The sequence below is a fragment of the Botrytis fragariae genome, assembly GCF_013461495.1.
Source record: "Botrytis fragariae strain BVB16 chromosome Unknown tig00000075, whole genome shotgun sequence".
NCBI classification, from domain to species: domain Eukaryota; kingdom Fungi; phylum Ascomycota; class Leotiomycetes; order Helotiales; family Sclerotiniaceae; genus Botrytis; species Botrytis fragariae.
The window spans coordinates 1,864,227-1,886,585 of record NW_023500995.1 but is presented as its reverse complement, the minus strand read 5'-3'; the positions used below and the strand labels follow the sequence as shown (position 1 = coordinate 1,886,585).

Genomic DNA, 22,359 nt, shown 5'->3' with positions numbered 1-22,359 from the left:
AAATATTAAAAGTATTAGTTGGGGTTTAGTATTTACTAATTTAGATTGTTTTGATTTTATAAATATTACTATTTTAATTCTAATATATTTTTTATTTTTTATTTCTTGAATTTTTTGAATTTTTTTATAATATCTAAGGCTTTTTTAGTCTTTTTAGTTTTTTCAAATTTTTTAGCTTTTTAATTTTTCAATTTTTGAATTCTTTGAAATTTTTCATTTTTAAAGTTTTTTAGAATACTTAAAAGAAATTCAACTTTTTTTAAATTTTTTAATCTTTTCAACTTTTTGATTCTTTCAAATAATTTAAAAAATCAGAAAATTCTATTCAGAAAATATTTAAAAAAAAAGAAAAACTAAAATAATATTATTTTCAAAAAAAGTAAAGACTAAAATATCAAAAATGTTATTTAAAGTAATTTTAATTATATTCCTAACATTTGAGATATTAATATATGAAATAATACTATATAAGATTATTACTATTATTTTTATAATTATTCTCTTTATATCAATATCTATATTGATTATATGTTTCTTTATTATTACTATTATCTCTATCATGAGAATTTTTATTATTATTGTTAGGGTTATTTAATGAACTAAATACACGAAGCGAATCTTCTAATAATAAAATGTATTCTAACTTCTTAAATACATCTAGTTCTTTTCTATTGGTATCTTACTACTTCAAATCTGATTTCACAACTAAAGTATTATCAGTATTTGAATTCTCCAGATAATCTAATGGTAAGGTTTATTCAACTTTCATGATTCGAATCAATAGATCAGATTATTTTATAGAAATAAATAATCTAGTTTTACTATTCTATTCTGGTATTTCTGAAGTTTTCGTTTGATTTATTCATAACGAGTTGTACATCTGAAAGCTTATTAATATCAATCTTATGTTTTCTATAATATTAATATAGATGTCATAAAATATTATAGAACTAATCAAGTATAATTTGATATAGAATAATAAGATATGTTATTTTAAGCTACTCAATTTATAGTTTATAATACCTTGAAATAATGTATTAGTAATTTCTTTATTTCTAAATTTAGTATATCTCTATTAGAAAAACACATTATTATAATCATAGTTGTTATTTTTTAATTTAAATTGATTTTAAAACTGTCTTACTTCGAATAAATCTTTTAGAAATTTGAAGGTTAAAACTTTCCTGATTATAAAAGTATTTACATCAATCAATATCATTAATTAAGTATTGATCAATGTAATAATAGAAAATGAATTCATCTTATCTTTCTTTTCCTTTATTAATACTAAATATAAGTTTATAATACCAGTGCTAGTTTTTTTCATTTCATTTAATAGACCTATAATCACAGTGCTTACAGAGTGTAGCTACAGAGGCTAACGAGTGGTGCTTTGAGCGTACTCTCGCCGTAACCAGTCAGGAGTACAGCTCAGACACCGTATCCCAATTGGTTATCATTGGAATACCGTTCCAAATTCTCACTTGTTCATTTGAGATAGATATCATGGGATTGTATTAGTTTTTATCTTTTTTTATTACCCTTGTTATTTTTATTATTACAAAGCCTCTGATCACTATTGCTTGAACATTCTTTGAAAAACATAGGAAATATATTAAACACAAACATAATCCAGATTAATCGCATAAACATAAATGAATGACCATTAGTCATTAGGTCATCATAGTACATTAAGCAAGAGGAATAGCCTCAAAGCACATAAAGAGTGCTTTTTCCTGAAAATAGTTAGCTCTTTAGACAGAATATAGAATTGATATTTAAGACCTATTATTATAGGTGCTGAACCATCTATGTCCTTCTCAAATCAACTAGCAAAGCTTTAAGTTTAACATTATTTTGAAGTTATTGTTGTCAATTAATTGAAATACTGTTGGTTGTAGAATAGAGTTTCAGAATAAAGTTACTAAATATTTCATATGTTCGGATGAAAAATTTTGATTGAACTTTATCATTAATTAATTAGAAGAAGAAATCTGATCAAGATTAAATAATCGACTAGTGTACTGGGTCTAGAGTAGTTGGTTATTATTATAAGAGATTATTTATTAAAACTTATTTTCTTCTTCCTCGGTTTTCTAGGTTCTAAATTACAGATTTTAGGTTTTTGATGTTTCGGATTTCCAGTAGAAAGTTAATAGAGCTTTATTTTTAAAGTTTTACCATGATTTTATAGATTTTCAGTGGTACTTATTTTTGGAGAGGAAATTTATGATTTTTGAAACTTTCTAACACTTATCAAATTTGCTAGGGACTGTCGATTTCGATTCCCTATTTTTTGCATTTCCAATACTAAATATTAGTAAAGTATTATCGATCTCTAATCTTTTAATTTATCTGACTCATGATTTTTGAAAACCTTTTTGAGAATGAAAGACCCAAAAAATAAGACAACTAAATCGAATACAATTCATTACTCCACCAAAATCGCTTTCATATTAATTGAATGAAAAGAATGAATTAGGGGTTTCTTTTCTGAGATTTTCAATCATAGATTGACTGCCTTTTAGCACACTTGAACTAACTTCAATATAACTTCTGTAAAGTTATGAAGACATCAAATGTTATGAAATGAGAAATATAGACATTGGAATGTGTTATTATAAATTTTAAGAAGACTTCAGAGTTATATCAATTCAATAACAATAAACTATTGAACAATTTTAAAGCTTTCAAAAATGAAAGTTAAAAAAGAGAGTCCTCGTTATAGGTATCGATGAAATTGCCATTGGACCAATTATTATTCTAACACTAAGGAATGCTTTTAAAAATATAACTTCAGGAAAACATATTTGGAAGGAATTAACAAGAAACTTTGGATTCTAAATACCACCTTATTATAATGCTAGATTACTAATTATTCACCTTGCGCCCGCCTACTCTTATATTAATTAAGAGAGAAGTATAGTCATGATAATAAAAATAACAATAGTTATACTATTTCATGAACCAAGAAGTCCGGGGGCTTGCAGGCCCTTGGAATAGTTATAATACTATATCCAATTAATTTTTTAGGAAAAAAGTAATTGGTGAGTAAATATTCGTATCAAATTATCTGTATAAGTGAAAAATGTTATGAAAAGATTTTTGGAATTATAATACTATAACATCGAAGAAGAATATGAAATAATAAATCATTTTTTAAAAAATGAAATTATACTTTCGGTAATCGAATCATACTATCAGTTCATCAATCATTATGAACAATTCGAAATTTTCACATATAATGAATTATATATGTATATAATTGAATTCGTGTTACAACTTCAAATTTGTTAAATTTATTAAAACATCAATAAAATATACGATAATAACACCTCATAGTAATATTCCATGTATTGATATCTTAATTAATATATAACAAAGCAAAGTAATAATATTTAAATATACTATTATTAAGTTTTTAAACTAAGAAATCTTATATTTAGTCATAATCTTAAAAATATCAGTAGAACAAAAATAAAAATCTCGTAACTATTAATCAACGCTTAACAAATTCAATAAAGAACTTTCAAAAGATGCTAATAGAAATGGCATCAATATTGGTCATAATAGTATTCTAATTATAGAAAGCTCAATACTAAAGTTAGATTATTATACCTAAAAAGCTAAAATTCCGATGAAATCAATATCTATTTTAATATTCTTCAAAATTTTTGAAAAAAAGATTAATTGATTCTTCAAATCTTAATGAAAAGCTTCACGTATTTCAATTTAATTTCATCAATTTATCGAAAACTGTGTACTAGATCTAGAATTCACTTAATTCTACAAATACCAATCGAGATTTTTTTCTTATGTATAAATTGAACATTGAAGATATCAATGTGTGAAATAGGGCTATTCGGGATAATTACCCTGAAATTTATGATAAGACTATTAAAATTTCATTTAGAAAATAAGTTTCATTATGATATTCTAGAGTTTTATTAAATATTTTAATATGAAAGGATTTTTCGGGTTATTCTAAAAGCTCATTGTTTATTCTAGTGACTAGTAAATAACTCAATAATGATTTATATATCCTATTCGCCCCTCGCTTTAGACTTGAATCAGTACACTGAAAGTGCCATCAAGCTTTTTTATAAACTAATAAATCTAATGAATCTTAGCAATCTAATAAATCTGATACAAATTTTGTTATCTCTTGCTTCTGGCTTGTATAGGGGTGTTTAAGCATTATTAAACCACAAAAGTTATAAATTTAATAAATCTATTCTCTCAAGATTCACTTTCTAAATCTCTTTTAATATTTTTATCTAATTCAATCTTTCCCAAATCTTTAAACTGATTTATGTTTCAATTTTCAAATCTATAGGTCCAATTGAGTATGCATTTAAACCTTCCGTACTCTTTATCTCTCTTATTATATCCACTAAATTCTGAATCCACTTAGAATTGTTTAATCTTGATTTATCAATCTATTAACTAAATTAGATCTTAGTATTTTGATAGTCATACAAAAGAAATTTATAATTTTTCTCAATCAATCAACTTTTGATTGTCAAACATCCTTACAATTATATCTATTAAAATACAAAAGACTTTTAGACATGTAGGTGACGAATAAATATTACAATATTCGTTCAAGTTAAAAAGTATCATTCAAACATTTTGTATAGAACTGATAGACAGTACAATTAATTTTTAGAAATAAAAACTTCGATTCATGATTTATTTGAAAGTATAGTATAAAGCTTACGAACTATATTGCTCAAGATTGTTAGGTAAGAGGAAGGTTTTCCCATATATATATTTTTATACTAATACCATTATATATTCTTTAACTATTATATATATAATCATCTTGATTGACTATTTCCTCGGAGCAAAATCTATCATCATAAAGCTTCCATTTATTCCGATTTTTCATCTTCAAAAATTCCACTTCAACATAAATGATATAGATTTTCCAAATGCTGTAAACAACAACAACCTTACATAGTGACACTCTATACATTGATACCTCAAATGCTAGAGTAAATAATTGATATGATTTCAACTTTAGTATTTTGATTATCTCCCTTCAATCTTCCCTTTTCATATAAATTATAATAACCTTTTCAAAAGCAATGCCATGAAAAGCAATTTGATTCAATTTGTATTCATCTTTAGTATATCTTCCTTCTATCTTAAAATAATTACATCGGAAACATCTTCGAATATAAACAAACTACAATGAAAGAGAATAATCATACTAAGATGTTATCAAACTAGCCATCGTGGAAAAAGAATTTTCAGACTATGGATCCATAGATTTTCTTTCTTCTTTTTAATTATTTTGAAATTTTATGAACTTGTAGACTTCAAGTTCTCTTTCTCCAATAACTAATATTAATATAATATATAAATTCTAATTGTGATTTGAATTCTATATAACATATATAAGAAATGATATTACATATACAATGGCCAGCCCCCAACCCTCCGATTCTTACTATATTCGAGTTTCAAGCATTAAATTCACGTAAATTTATGTATTTATATACATATTATTCTTATTGTTCTTGATTGCTTTTTAGTTTTCTTTTCTTCTTTTCTAGTAATCTAATAATAGAATATTTTAATGCTTTAGTAGTTTAGTAGTAAAACAATAGAATAGTAGAACAATAGTTCTTTTCTTGTATTCTTATTAAATTCTTATAGAGCTAGTGGTAATAATGGTAGTAGTATTTATTAATGTTCAATGAGATGATATGAAACTAACCCTAGAAATCTTTCAAAAGATAAAAGGATATATTAAACTATAAATTTATTTGATCAATATAATGAAAATCAATTCTACGTATAAAGATAAATATATTTCTAAATAATACCCATTTTATTGATTGAAATGAAGCCTAATAGTTTTAAAAATTCTGAAAAATTAGTTATATTTTACAAAATTGAATAAATACAAAAACTATATAAGTAGATATTTGTAAAGCTAATTACAGCTCAATGTACAAATATTAGAAAAGAGCTCTTATTGTATTTTGAATCAATATATAGGGGAAGTAAAACTTGAAAAGAAAAATGAAAAAAGAGAAGCTATTTTTAATAAAACTGAATATTGAGATAAGATTGATTAATTGTAAAGAATTTGATTGACAGTCATTATTATGATATACAAAAAGATCATATGGAAACACTTTATAATTAATAAAAGCATAAATAGAAATAATGATTTAAATTTTCTTAAATCAAATTAATAAATCTCAATAAGATATCAAACAATCAAAGGTCTTTCAATAATTATAAAAACATTTTAAATTTGTATTGTTATTCTTGAATTTTGTAGAAATTTGATCAAAGTGAGAAATGAATTAGTTAAATTTTGAATGTAATTCATTATATCATTTATTTGACTAAATTAAACTAGAATAAGGTTGTGCTCTTTATAAGGTGTAATTACCTTATGAATTGACATTAGTATAGATTAGACCATGGCGCCATCACTACGGAAACTGACTACTTTCAACACTTTTAATGATATTGAATAAAAATTTTACGTTCTAAATATATAATGAGAATATAATATAATATATTCCTTGATAAATCTAACTTTCAAAAATGGTTTGTTTATTATATATTTCTAATAAAATGAATCATTTTCATTCTTAAAATCATTCTCAACAATAATAAAGCCTTTTAATAATGATGTCTATTTTATTGATAATAGATCCTAAGCTATATACAGAATTCTAAACAAGTTTATTATTAATCTTATTTTATTTAGTTCTAATGTGTTTCAAGAGTTATTGAGTTTTGATATTGAAAATCTATATAATATCCCAATAACTGTATAAAATCTTTCGAAAAAGTTTGATATATCATTATCGTATAAATATCAGATTATTGATATATCATTAATATAAAATCATAAATATTATGATTAAATAAAAGAATCAAAAAATTATACATTTGAGATCAGTATAAATTTTCATTATCTTTATATCAAAAATAAAAAAGATACTATTAATTAAGCCTAAATCTATAATTACTTGCTCCTTATTTTTCTAAACTGTATATTCATTTCGAGTTATTTGAAAAGATTAAAATTGCATCAAAAAAGCTGAAATGATTGTTTTTTAAAATTGATAGTAATAGTTTCATATAAGAATAAGATAAAAAAATCATTAACATGACTTATTAATATATACATTATTTTTTATATAAAAAAAAAGGGCCATACATAACTATACACTCTCTTCATTTATTAATAGAATGTAATTTTTTCTCCAAAATATCATATTTATCTATATATCAAAAATATCAAAAATTAAAGTATTAAAATCTTTGAATCAAAAAAATGTTATTTAAAGAAATAGGGTTTTGTAACACAAAATATAACAGTTTTGAGCTATAATTGAGATATCTATAAAAGAAATAAGTTATATAAATATTCTATTCTTATTCTTTGTAAAAAAGGTTTTTTGAAAAAAACAATAATAACTAGTTATTTAAATAAAAATATTAATAAAAAGCTAATTTTGGTGTGGTTCGAAGTGGTACACATACTGATATAATACATGTACTAATAAACCACGTTAATTGTTTTAGCTAAACTGTGAATGTAATAAATGATTATTCTAATTTTGATACATTTTTGAGTTATGTATTAATTAAAAATGAAACTTTTATTAAATCAGGCTTCATGTTATCTTAAAACAAATACATTTCTTTTGAAATAATATTAATAATCAATATAATAACAAGATGCTCGTTAACAATAATAAAAAACATATAACTCTTTATTCCAATTATATGAATTATTTCGAACATTTTAATAAAAGAAGGAACCTTATTCTCTTCATTCTATCTAAGGATTTTCTTTATATTATTTATTAAAATAAAAAATATAAAATAAAAAATAAAAGAATTTAAAGGCTCTTTAAAAATCAAAATTATTAATATACTCAAGATAAAACCTCATGTTTTCTAAAATAAGCTCAATAAAATGTAATATATATAATATTAAAAAAAAGTTAAATTTGTAAAATGTTTCATACTCTAATTTATAAGTAAATGTTATCAAGTTTTTTTTAATTATATTAAATAGATTCATTAATAGAAAAAGTGTTGATCAGTTTCAAAAAAGCTGAAGAATATTCTCATTTAAATATTTGTTTTAATAATAATTATTTTAAAAGTGTATTTGAGATATTTCATATATTCATAGTGGTTATAATAAATTTCAATTCTTGAAAAAAAAAGCAATATTTCTATTGTAAATAAAGTAGATTACTAGATTTATAATAGCTCTCTTAGAAGGGGCTTCTTTATATTATAAGTTAAAGATATCATCAATTAATATAGTTTTTATTAAACTATAAAATATAATTTTTTTAAAGTCTTTCAAGATATCAAAAATAAATATATTTAATGTTTGAAAGTAAATATAATATTTGTTCTATTCATTACTTTTAAATCATATAATAATCTCCATAAACATTAGAGTGAATACAAGGTAATAATTAGTATGATAAAAATAAGGGTATAGATAAATTCTAAGACTTCTTAATAATTTCTTCAAAACCTTTTTTCGAAATGATATATATATATATATATATATGAAAATTCTTTAATAACAAAATGATAGTTAGCTTAATACTAATCCTATATTAATACTTATAATAAAATTCTTTTTCTTAGATTTTTGTTCTCAAAAGTTTCAAAGTTATACAGTAATCAATTACTATTATATTAATATATTTTTGAAATCTTATTAAATTTTATTATAATGGACTAATTATATAATAATTATGATTTTTTCTTTCATAAGATTCAACTATTTTATAATTCTTAAAAAGGGTTATATCATGATTTAAGAATATTAACAGTTAATTTGAAACCTTTCAATCTTTTAATATCTTTAAAATTCGAAAAAGGTTTTAAAGAAATTATTAAAAATTTGAAAAGATCATTTTCTTTCTTTTATTTTATCAATATCAATTCGCGCTTTTAATAAAATAGTAATTTATATTTAAGATTGTATTTGATAGGATTATCTCTTTCTTTTTAGGCTTTTGCTATTGAAAGTATATAAGATCTCTAAAATTAGAATTAATAATATTCTATTAATATATAATATTTAAAATTCTAAAAATCTTAAAAACCTTGAAAATCATGAAATTCAAAAGATTCGGAAAAAGTTCTGAAAAACTTGAAAATCCTAAAAATTGTTTAGGAAACCTAAAATCCTGAGTAAACAAAGTTTTACTGATTTTCTATTAAATTCTTAAAAGCTAAAGGGAATTCTAAAGTTTTGAGACATACTTGATGTCTGAAAATCCTGAAAATAGTTTATTTGTATTTATCATAAAGTGAATGATTTAAGTAAAGATTGTTTTGTTTTTTATTAAATATAAATTACTTAATATAATATCGATTACTTATAATTAGTTTTCATTGATAGATTTAGTTAATTATAAAATAACTAATCAGGGATTTTTTGTATAAAAAGCTTAAGGTATTATAGAAAGGCTTCAATCTAAAGCTCTATTTCTATTAATCTTTTTGATAATGATTATTTTTTAAATCACTTTGAAAATCAGTTTTGGAGATTCTGGAAAAAGCAGAGCTATATAAGTTTTCTATTGCATTTCTAGATTCTAAAGGAAGTTTTAAAATACTCGAGATTCCAGAAAACGATTAAAGATATTAAAGTATTACTAGTAATTCATAAATATTCTTTCTAATTATTTTTTAGTCAATATTTAATTCTTCTATTCAAAATATATTATTAAAATATTTTATATGTAATCTAAAGGATTTGTATTATAAAACATTTTCTTTTATTAGTATTTTTTCAATTTAATCTAACAAATCAAGAGTATTTTGATAATTTGAACAATATCAATTACATGCTGATAATATATCATAAGTACATTATAGTTCGAATGAGATTTGATATTCTTGAAGTTTTTTGAAGCCTTTGAAGCTATTCCCAAAAGCTAATTAATAACTTACTTTCAAAGGATTAAATAAAAAGAATTATTAAAATGAATATAGAGTGATAATTAGTATAATAGCAATAAGGATATAAGTGAATTCTAAGACTTTTTATTAATTACTTTAACACCTTTTTCTGAAGTTATATATATATATATATATAGATTTTTCTATCGGAATAATAGTCGGCCCGATGCCGCTTTCACATCGATACCCGTAACAATAAACCTTTAGATTTATACGAGAAATTTAATTATAAGATATTAATCACAAAAACTTTGAAGAGAATATCTAATTATTATTTAATAGGTTTCAAATCAATATATTATAATATAATCTATTCCGAGTAATGTACTAAAGATCTTAAGAATATTATACAATTTTCTATAAAAACAAATTACAATTACTCTAAAGTACCTGATTCATTTCAATTATTAAAGAAATAGGATTTAATATTATTTTTAACATTAAAACAATCGAATATCTTTTAGTATAAAACCTCAGACATTTTATTTGTTTCAGAATAAACCCTGATTTGTCTTTATTAATAATTCCATAAAGTTTCTTATTCCCTTATCATATACAATAACAGTATATTATAAGGGAAAATAATAATTAAATAAAACAATAATAATAGAGTTATATATTGAATGATAGAAACGAATAACTTCCTTTTTGTAAAAAAAAAGTGATATAGATATTGAATAAAGTTTAGTTTCTATTTATTAAAATAAATAAATAATTTAATATCTAATGCTTACTTAAATATTTCAATTCAAACTATTTATTCATTTACCTTAATAAATCTATAAACAATTATATAAGTAGATTTTATAATTCTATAAGATTGTTTCTATTATACTTCCTTTAATGATTATATTTTGTTTATTATACTATGATACAAACAGCCCTTATTATTAATAGGGGTTCCTTATTTAAGACTTAATAATTACAAAAATGATTTTAATATATAGTCTTATATTTGAAAATCCGTTATGGTATATTTTTTCTATTTCTTTTATTACGTTTATTAATTATATAGATAATAAAATTTGTAATATTGTTAGAATTAGTAACATGTATTCTCATTACTTCTTTATATGATGGAAATAGGTTTACAGAATCATAAGCTCTACCTGTATGATTAATTGTAGATTTACTAAGATATACAAATAAACATTCTAAATTGAATTGTTCAAGTAGAAATTAAATATCGAATTATTGCTTTGTTTTTTTAATTAAAAGCTAGAATCTATATCTATATCTCTTTTTTCAAAGAAGTAAAACTCAGTTTTCTTCTAATTTAATATATAATCTTGTTATTATTATTTTCCTTAATTATTGTTCTTCCTTATAATATATTATTATTATGTATAATAATTTAATAATTAAAAAAAGGAAATTGAAAATTCAGATTATATCAATTCAACCCCGTTTTAACAGTTTATTTGATTTGATTTCCAGATTCTATAATAATATTATTAAATAAAATTATTTTTTATTATAAACTGGTAATGAATTATTCTTTATAATCTAAGTCATTATATATATTCTTTTTGATGATAATATTAGTTAGAAGAATAGATATAGTATATAATCTATTATTTGATTAATATTTAATTGATAATATAAGTTAAATATCGTAATATTATTTATATCAATTTATAGAAAATTCTCATCATTAGTCAAATAGCATTTTTATATATACAAACTAATGTCTTTATATATATATATATATATTTTGAAATTTAGGGATAATCAAATTCTTTTAAATTAATAAGATTTTGAGGAATAATTGAAGTATAGTAATTATAGTTTGAATAACTTTGTAGTTATGTTTTAATACTAATATAATATTCCCGAATACATATAATATCAATTTACTGAACATTGAAAATTAAAAGAATCATTACATATATAAAAACACTTCTATTTATTTTGTTATCATCAAAAATATAAAAAGATAATAAAATATATTTCATAAATAGATACTATTTTTAATATCATAGATTATATTAAATCATAATATTTTTTTTTAAATAAAACTAAATGAATTACTAGTATAAAAAATACAAAAAAGCAAATTATATTAACAAATAAAATAATCTATATAATTCTATTAATTGACATATTAATTTTATAATAAAAGGGTTGAATATAAATTAGATATTTCTTAATTTATATAGAAGCTTTCTTTATTGTAATTTTATTATTATCTAGATCTATAAAGATAATAAGAATATCTATGAATATATTAAATCTTTAATTTCTCAAATTATTATATAAGTATATATATAGTAGTAAGCTATTAGGAACTAATCCCTGATATTATGCCTTTTAGATAGATTGTATATATGATATAGTGATAAAACTTATAACTTCTATTATATCCAATTATATTATAGAGTATTAGGGATCTTATTTTATGGATATTATTCTGGGATTTTTAATTAGAGTTACTATAATTGGAATTGGATTAATAATTAATTGAAAAGTAGATTAATTAGAGGTGAGAATATATTTGCTTAATAATTAAATATTCTGAATTTATTAATAATAGATTATTAACAATAAGAATATTAGATAATAAATGAGTTTTCTATTATTACAAATCATTCGGTTGACTATATATTATAAGTATAATAATCTCTTAATTAGTCTTTTTGGAATAAAAAGATTAAAAAAAGGGAGTTTTATTATATAAATATATATATAATAATAAGCTATTAGGAACCGATTCCTAATACTATGCCTTTTGAATAGATTATATATGTAATATAGTAATAAAGCTTATAACTTCTATTGTATTCAATCATATAATACAAAGAATATAGTTTCTAATATTTATAAAACCTTTTATTAATTATATTCATTTGAAAAAGAGATTACAAATATTATTATTTGTAAGAATAAAAATCCTAGCTTATTATTATAAAAACTATATTTAAGATATTAGTTAATAAAAACTGTTAGTAAACTTTATAAACTTTTATTAAATAATAGAAACAATAAATTCGTTTAATAAATTGATTTTGTATAGAATAAATAATCTTCAACTTCAATATTAAATAAACAATAATTTGATTGAAGTCAATATAATGTTTCCTTTGAAATATATAATTATAAAAAGTCTTCTTGAAAAATATAATTATAAATCTGTTTGATATTATAGTATTCTTAAGTTTATTTATATTATTAAACTTAATAATTTTTATAAAAACTTTAAGTTAATAATGAATATAATTTGAATTAAGAATTGTATCCAAATATAAAAAATATAAATATATATTTAAATTTATAAAAATAATGATTACTATTCTAAGATTGATTGATTATTATACTCATAGATTGCTTTATAAATCACATATTTCTTTTTAATATTATATTTAAAAATATTCAATTATTTATTAATACTTTCAATATATTCAAATCATTATTTTGATTATATGATTTAATAATATCGATCAAAGATTACAAATTTGATAAATAGAGAGATAAAGATTTCGTGTTTATAAAGAACAATTTGAGATATTGAATTCATTATTCAATAAGATAATTATAAAAGTAATCATTAGAGAAATAAAAATTTAAAGATAAATCGAAATTTATTTATATAAGAACAAAATCAAAATTTAAAGATAATTTGATTTTTGGATATTGATCTATAATTATAATATTTATTATAAAGAACCCGAATAAAAAATTCTTATATGAATTTGTGTTAATAGTATTATGTATATAGATCTTATATATATATATTACAATTCAAATTCTAATTCAGATTCTAATATTGATTCTAATATTAAAGAATATCTAAGACAAATATGCCTTCAAATACATTTCAAACATAGTAGTATTGTTAACCGTTTCAATATAATAAATTAATTCGATTACTATAATAAACCTTGTTCCGAAACTAAATGTTCACTTGAAAGCCTTTCATTGTTTGAATTTACCTATTTATTATATGCTTATTTTATTTATTTGTTTATAATTGTACATTGAACTGAAATAGTTTTATAGACCTTCCTTTTTGCTTTTGTCGGCTTTCATTTTCTACTCAGTTGAAGCAATTACGCTTCAATCAAATAAAAAATTTGTACATTATTTTTGGCTAATCAGAAGAGCATTTATAAATCCATAAATATAGAAATGGTCCGGTTATAAGAATGATATGATTATGTAACATGGAGTATAGATCTACTACGTTCGCTTTTACGAATCCATGAAACTGAAAAACTTTTATTTTCGATTTCGGATATGGAGTAAAAATATAACACATATGAAATTTATAAAAGTATATATAGTACTTATAAAGTACTTTTTGCTCTTATTTAACTTTTTTGATAATAGTATAGTTCTTTTAAAATCTTATTGATCTTACAGAAACTTATAAATCTAATGTCTAGATTTATATTGAACTTAATATTTTTGATCATTAATGTTTTATTGAATATGGTGTTGCTTAGTAAGTATAATATTGTAATAACTAGATTGTGTTTAATACCTCTGACTTTCTAGTATTTATTTTAATATACTTAATAATAGATATAATGAAGGACTTATTCATAAAAAACTTAAAAACTTGAGAAAATTTAAAAAATTATGAGGTCTATAGAATATGAGAAATTTAAGAGATCTAAAGAACCTGAAATTTTTTATAAAGTATTATAAAAACCCCAGAAATCTTTTGAGAAAATTTATAAAATCTATGAAATCTATAAAGAATCTATACAATTGAGTGAGTCATTTATTCATAAATCTTTTAATGAATATATTGATTGTCTTTTAATAAAGGTTTTAATTGAGTTCATTAATAATAAAATGATTAAATTTTTCTTTCCTATTGCTCAATTTAATATACATTTATTTTCTCAAAAACCTTTAGATATCTAAATAGTTTTCAAAAGCTATATAATATAAATTTGAACATAAATTTCGAAGAGTATTAGAATCATTGTAAAGAAATAAAAATAGATCTATTATTATTTCGAGGTCCAGAAGAGTTAAAAAGAAATGAATGCCTTATTTTATATACACATTCCTATTAGTGTTTCTATTAATCTATTAAGTACTACTTTCAACTCTGTATTTCAACAGTATACATATATTGATCAAAAAGCATAAGATAATTTATTTATATATCTTTCATTCAATATCATTACTTTATTTTATCAATTATACTCTTGAGATCCATTGAGTCGATATTAAATGACAATAATAACATTAGTCAAAACAATCTCAATTTTAATACCAAAAACAAAATGTCAAAAATAGTCTTAATAATACTATATTTACAGAGATTATCAACACTTTAAGAATTATTTATATAATAATGAAAACGATCCATTTAAAGAGTGTACATAAGGATGTATTTTTAGATCAAAATAAACATGAAATAGTATAATACTTATAATTATAGTTTAAATTAATTTATTACAAGATAATTTAAGCTTATAGGCTCAGAATCTAAAGGATTCCTATACAGAAGATTTTCATGATATTTGAATTAGCTAATCATAAAGCTAGAATAATATTTAAATTTATAGAAATATACGTAATTAAGAAGTTAGCTTATTCTCTAGATTATGAAGAATATATAAGGAATGAAGGAATAAAAATTGATCTTTTGATAAAATAAATATTCTATAAAACAGATGAAAAGAAGTAGACATAAGTTTTCTGCTCTTCAAGTTAGTAATGAAGATAGAATGTAATTTAAATCTATAATATATAGAAAAATAAAACGATTAAGATGTGGGAAGGCCTTTAAGACATTAAAAGAAAAAGCTATATATGAAAAATAGCAATTTTGATAATTAAAAAAATGAAATATTTAGATTTTATTTTAAAATTCTCAATAATAATAAGATTGAATAAAAAATATCAATTTATATAAAGTAATACTCCTATATATTAAGCATATAATATGTCAATTTGATTGAAAAAATGTATCTTTTTAATCAATCTCCAATCTCCTTATAATTCTGGTTCTAATTTTAATTCTATATAGTATATTTGATAATATTTTAAAAGTGTCCATTTCTCATACACTTTCGAAAATTGAAATGAATAAAAGTCTATCAGAGTATACTAAACAAAAACGAAAAGTGATTTATAAGCAGCTTGAAGCTAATATACTAAGTATTAGAAGATATAATTCAATTGCTCTTACAGAATTTTACATCACTAGTTAGTATATATATTTAGATTGAAAGAATATTAAAGTCTTGAAGAAAAGTATTAAATAGTCGATTTAATACTAGGGATTGAATGATCTATAGTTGAAATTGAATTATAGGGAAGTTTTAGGCGATTATCGTTCCTGTCCTAATATAGCTTAGTTAGTTTAACAAATAACCCTATCAAAACAGTGAATCGTTTCAATTACTTATAAGAAATATAAAATTATACTCGAAATTATTAATCTGTATACTAGTCTATTCGTATTAGGAAGTAACCATGTGAGTAAATATCGTTATTACCTCGTAATATATAATAAGCTTTCTTTTATATCGTATTTTGTATTTTTTAATACTAAGCAAAATTATATTTCTTTACATATTCCTAATACAATGTTTTGAGCTACTATATTAACTCGAAAACTTTATCCTTATGATTAGTGCTTTCTAACTAATATATATATATACTTTAATCTCGATACTAATAGATAATAATTAAATTAAATTAATAGTTAGCTCTTACAAACAGCCGACTAGTTTCTAGTCGGGGAAACCGAGTCACTCCGGAAAGCGAATCATTTAAGTAAGATTTTGATACCAATTGTGTTAGTAAAGCTAGATTAATATTATCACTAACCGATATCCCTATATCTTACACTACCTTATATCTTATATAATCTCAAATTCATTACTATTATGATTTCAATATTTAATAATAATTATAATTCATAAGATATTAAATTAGTATTATAATTACTTACCCCCTCCTAGTCCTAGTTTTCATTCTTTTTTCCTTATTTTTTAAATTATCAACTTCCTTATTATCTAAGAGTTTTATAGCTTTTTGAAATACTAGATTTATTATAAAAAAAGATTTTAAAATACTTTTAATCTTTTTAATAGGTGAATTTAATATTTTATAAGTTTTTCTTATTATACTCTTTAAAATCTTATAAAATTAATAACTAATCTTTTCTTACTAAAATTTCTTTTGTGTTTTAAAATACTTCTTTTACTTTTCAAATTACTTTTCAGTCTTCTTTAGTTTTTTAGTTTTCTTATTTTAATAAATAACAAATTATTTATTGAATTAATATATCTTGATTCTCAAAATGATATTGAGGGAACATAAACACATTCTATTTGCTTTCTTTCCTATTAGATTTAACCACTTAGATTAATTTCTTTCCTTTTTTTCTATGTTAATAATCATTTCTAATCTTTCTACTCTATATAACAATTAAACACTAGTTTGAATTATATCAATAAAAGCAATCTTAAAAAACTTTAAAGTAATATTAGGACTATTTTAATACTAAAACTTTAATTTAAGTTTATGGAGAGCTTATATAATATATAATATCTTAAATTTACTCCCAGCTAATTATATTAATATAAGTATAATATAAAGAGAAAGTTAGACATAATACTAGTAATAACAACTTTTATATATATAGAATAAATACTTGTTTTTTTTTAAAGAAAAAAGTGTATTATATACCATACAAATTTGAATTCAAGCTTTTTTAAATATAATTGAAAAGTTTTGTTTAGTAATTCTAGATAATCCTTTATTTTTATATAATAAATTACCTGATATTATACTATGATTTTATGAAAGTAGGAATAAAAAATTATAATTAAAAAATTGAAGTTGATATATAAATTATAATAGCAAAATCAGTAATATTGTGTACAATTTGTTATATTTTGATATAATTATAATAATTATTTATAACAAATAGATAATATTCTTTATTTATTTTTAAATATATATAAGACTAAAAACATGTGATAAAAGGCACAAATCTTTATATCAGTTTATTAATCTAATCAATTAAATCTTTTTTTAATTTTCTATTAAGGTATTAATGAGTATCTTTATAAATAAAGTTATAAGGAGTTGATTGCTTTTTATATCATTAATATAATATAAAGCAATCGATGTTATAGATTTTTGTGATAACAGTTATATTAGAATTCTCTTTAACTTTAATTTGAATTATTACTTATTTTATATAGCTTTTTAGAGCTAACATAAGATTCGATATAGATACTATAGTTGATGATTTTTGAGATTAAAAAAATTGTTTAAGATATGAGGTAGTATAAGATGTAGGGATATCGGTTAATATATATAATTTAAAACACTTTTTATAATTGGAAGCTGATTAGTTTAGAAAGTATATAAGGTCTATATGTATGATTAATATATAAATATAAAAACGAAAGTATTTGATAAATTAGTAACTAAAAGGAAGTAATTAATAAAATGAGACCTAAAGAGATATAATTATAGAATAAATTTATAGCTTTTTAATGATATGTTTGTTTTATTAATAAGTTATTATTTATATAAGAAATAATTAATTATAGGATCGAATATAAGTTTTGAAGTATTTAAAGGTTTTAAAGATTCGAATAAACGTTTCTGATTGGTTTAAAGATTTGAGAGATATAATAAAAGAGATAAAGAATCTTAAAAGATTTAGAAAGAGATTTATTAGATTTATTAGATTTAACGGCGCCTTCGGCACCCCTATTCGAGCTAGAAGCAAGAGACAAGCGGCGTACTATTATTATTATTTGATTTCTCACCCCACTTGAACTAACGTACAAACTATTATTTCAAAAAGCCTATAATCTCTGAATAGTTTTAGGATTTATATTTTTAGAAAAGATAGAAATAGAAATCTTATTAATTTTAGGATTCTAGAAGTTATATAACATAAATATAAGCATAAATCCTGAGTAATATTAAAAATAACCATTGAGAGTATTAGCGAGCCTGTTATTATTTCCAATTATAAAGAAAGGGCCGAGGAAAAGCTCGTTAAATATAATATAACTAAGTAGCTATTAATTTAATAAAGCTAATGATATATTCGTTTTTGAAATCACTTAAAAGTTAGTAATTATATATTAAAAATGATATTTTTGTTATAAAATATTAGATTTTATTGATCTTAATAAGAATACTGACAAAATCTGATAGAAATCATTCGTTTGTAAGAATATTTGTTTTCCCGGATTAGAACCTAATCTACTGCTTATAAGAGCTAATTATTATTTCATGAGAAAATTACTAAAACGGAAATGCCTTTTAAAATCAAACATTGTATATTTGCGACTCTCTTTCCAGCAAATTAGTAGTCGCAATTAAGATCTGTTAGTCGTTGGCTAGCATTTCCCGGACTTTGTGAAATTCATTCTTCGTTTTCCCAACAGGACGGATCAGAACTGTCGTCTCAGCTTCCACGGTTCTTTCGATCTCTGCTATGGCCTGACCTGCTGCATTTCAAAGCACATCGATCTCTCTCAGTTGTTGATCAATCAATGCTTGAGAGCATTTTATGCAACGTTTACTCACTCGATTGGAATCTAAGTAGGCGGTTGATTTGGTCGACAAAGTATTACTGTCCAGCCGGAAAGTGTCCCTTGGTATCTAGCTGCGAGAGCCTATTAGGCGAGATGCCCTCGGGTACTTTGTCAATCACTTCGATAGTCTCATCAGACATCGTTCTCTAATTTGTCGTTATACCAATCGTTCGTGTTTCTTGTAAAATCTCTCAACTGGAGATGTTGGCATGCCTGGACTTGGTTTTTACCAGGGTTGTAACAGCATATGTCTTGTGAAGAATTTTAATGCTAAGGCGTGGATTATCCACGCGGGGATAGTTGATGAGTTGCCCGGAACCAGATAATTCGACTGAGCTGTATTGAACGAGTTTTTGCATTAGGTTTGTAGGAACAGTTGCTGTCAATCTGCAAGGCCGATGAAATGCGCGCTGTTTGACATCTGTTATCAAGCATTCATGGAAATTAATAGCTGTCATGATCATGGCGATACTGAAAATCAACGAAGACCTCACAAATTGCTTCAAGACAAGCTTAGTATTCCAAGGAAAAAATGGCTGCGTATAGTGTTGGAGAGTTCTAGCAAGAGTGTATGATATCAAGCTTCTACTTTTCAACCAGTGAAGGAATGTGTTGCCATTGATATGTCATAGATATAGCTTTAAGGTTGTACAACACGTTTTTGAAAAAATAAAAACATGTATTTGGGATAGGTGGAGCAAATGAAAAAGTTCTTGTGATGCTTCAAATGTTCAGAATTCTGTTGTCAGTGAGCAGCTTGAGAGCCCCATTTCTGCTCCAGCTCAAGCAATGACTTCACTGAGCCAACAACGGATTCTTCCAAATTTTTGAAGTTCCAATCTCGGCCTTTGGCTTGTCGAATTATTTCCAAACTCCTGGCGTTGTTCAATTGGGTGGGGCGCAGGCCTTTTGGAAAAACTTCCTTTTCATCACCGCCTCTCGGTAACCTTCCTTCCAGTTCCAGAAAATTCTTCCGAATAACATTCACAACCAACTGGGGCGAGAGAGGACCCGAGGAGATAATGTGACGTTTGTTAGCCATGCGAGGAGAGGTGAGTGCGATGATATGTAAAAGAGCCACGTCGCGAACATCAACCTTTGCATTTATTAGTTTGATGAACAGCAAGAGGAAGCAGTATGTATAGAGGAGGAAAGAACTTACAAAATCCCAAAAGCCAAACATGGCATCACCAACGGTCTCATGGGTGCCATTGATGAAAGCATAGCAAGCGAACTCGTTAGTTTCGTTAACATTTTTGGGACTGGGGACAGGTTGGAGTATAGGGCCAAGGACTACATCAGGATTGATCACAACAAGTTCAAAAGCCGGCTTCTTTTCTTTCATGAAGCACCACTGTTATTAATGTGTTAGTAACATTAAAGAAGGATCACCAAGTCAATGTGAAAATGCGTGTTCTAGCCTGGAGGTGGGAAGGGGGCTTGCTTACGGCCGCTAGTTCGGCATTCTTTTTGCCAACATTGTATCCGATGAGAGGGCTTTGGGATGACACTGCATCATGCTCAGTCGCCTGGGAGTAAGATTAGCCACGATGCTATGTTGTGAAGAGCAAGAAATCTGACAGGGTTCCAATCATCTTCGGTATAAGGTTTCCCCTCAGGAGCATTCAAATCTTCGAATGAATCAAGAATAGACACAGCACTACCAAGTAGAACAAAACGCTTCACCTGCTTGCCTCCTAGTTCGTGAGTAGCTTTGAGTATTTCGGTAGTGCTTTCGTGAATGTTAGAGAATGGCCATAAGAGTGTGCAGGCTTGTGTAATTACCCATGAACAGCCGGATCAATCAAGTCTTCCTTCACGTCCTTTACAGCAAATGTGACTGGAGACGCGGTATGAATGATGTAGTCGAAGCCGCCTTTTTCAGCTTGATCTCTGAAAACATGGTCAAAAGCTCCAGGTGTTGTGATTTCAGGCACAAATACAAACTTGACCTTTCCCACCCATTCTGGATGAAGCTCGAGAATTTGATTGGCTTTCGTAGGGGATCGGACACTGGCAATAGGTTTGTACCCATTCTGCGAAGTCCATTAGATACCCTCGGAGTTATATAATAACAAATGGAAGCATACCTCAATTAGAAGGGAAAGGATATGAGAAGCTATGAAGCCACTGCCCCCAGTCAAGAAGACATATTTTCTTTCAGTAGACATATTGTATATTGTAGTTCGATTTGATGTTTATAAGTTTGAGAACTGAAATGGAGGGATGAGCACAAGATATACTTTAATCATGCGGAGCTGATGGCCTTAACCTTTTAAATTTATTGCTGCTTTGTCATAAAATTGAGCATCGGGATGTTTACTAATCGCGTTTTGCAGAAATGTTCATCTCCAGGAATATTGATGTAAGCTTCGCACATAGAGGGGCTTTGTCACCTGTCCAATGACCAATACTACTACCCTAACTTGGTAGCACCGGCTACCTGAAAACGACAGATGAATGCTGGAGCCGGTAATGATTACACAACATTCTTGCATGCAGTTGTCCGTATATTGCTAGCAAATAAAATCGCCGAAAAGGTCAATCATAACGATTGAGGCGTCATGATGGTATGTCTCACATGGATGATGATGATGCATCAAGATACCAAGAACGCAAATGGCAGGGAGATACGGAGCACTCATCATTGCCGCCAATAAGAGCTTTGAAAATTCCATAATGCCTCGAGAATTGATCGCTTGTCATCGAAGCCGATTGTAAGTACACCTCAGAACTTGTGAAATAACTCCTCATATTAACGTCTTATCCCCGAGGTAGTTAACGGAAAAAACATTACGTAGTTGCCTTGCATTTCGCCTTGCATCAGCAGCAATCTGGTCGCTTGGTT

The 22,359-nt window shown here is 24.1% G+C and overlaps 2 protein-coding genes across 2 annotated transcripts; both read right to left on the bottom strand.

The window, feature by feature from the left end:
* Positions 1-19,643: 19,643 nt before the first annotated feature.
* Positions 19,644-19,969, bottom strand: Bfra_006068 (uncharacterized protein; the record flags this gene model as incomplete). The annotated part of the gene is given in 2 exon segments (XM_037336441.1): positions 19,644-19,724; positions 19,742-19,969. The coding sequence occupies 2 exon segments, from the start codon at positions 19,967-19,969 to the stop codon at positions 19,644-19,646; spliced, it is 309 nt and encodes a 102-aa protein (XP_037191651.1).
* Positions 19,970-20,256: 287 nt separating this feature from the next.
* Bfra_006067 (putative nad dependent epimerase dehydratase protein) lies at positions 20,257-21,682 on the bottom strand (the record flags this gene model as incomplete). Its single annotated transcript, XM_037336440.1, has 6 exons — positions 20,257-20,607; positions 20,674-20,865; positions 20,960-21,040; positions 21,093-21,243; positions 21,297-21,547; positions 21,602-21,682. The coding sequence occupies 6 exons, from the start codon at positions 21,680-21,682 to the stop codon at positions 20,257-20,259; spliced, it is 1,107 nt and encodes a 368-aa protein (XP_037191650.1).
* Between the last annotated feature and the right edge of the window lie 677 nt (positions 21,683-22,359).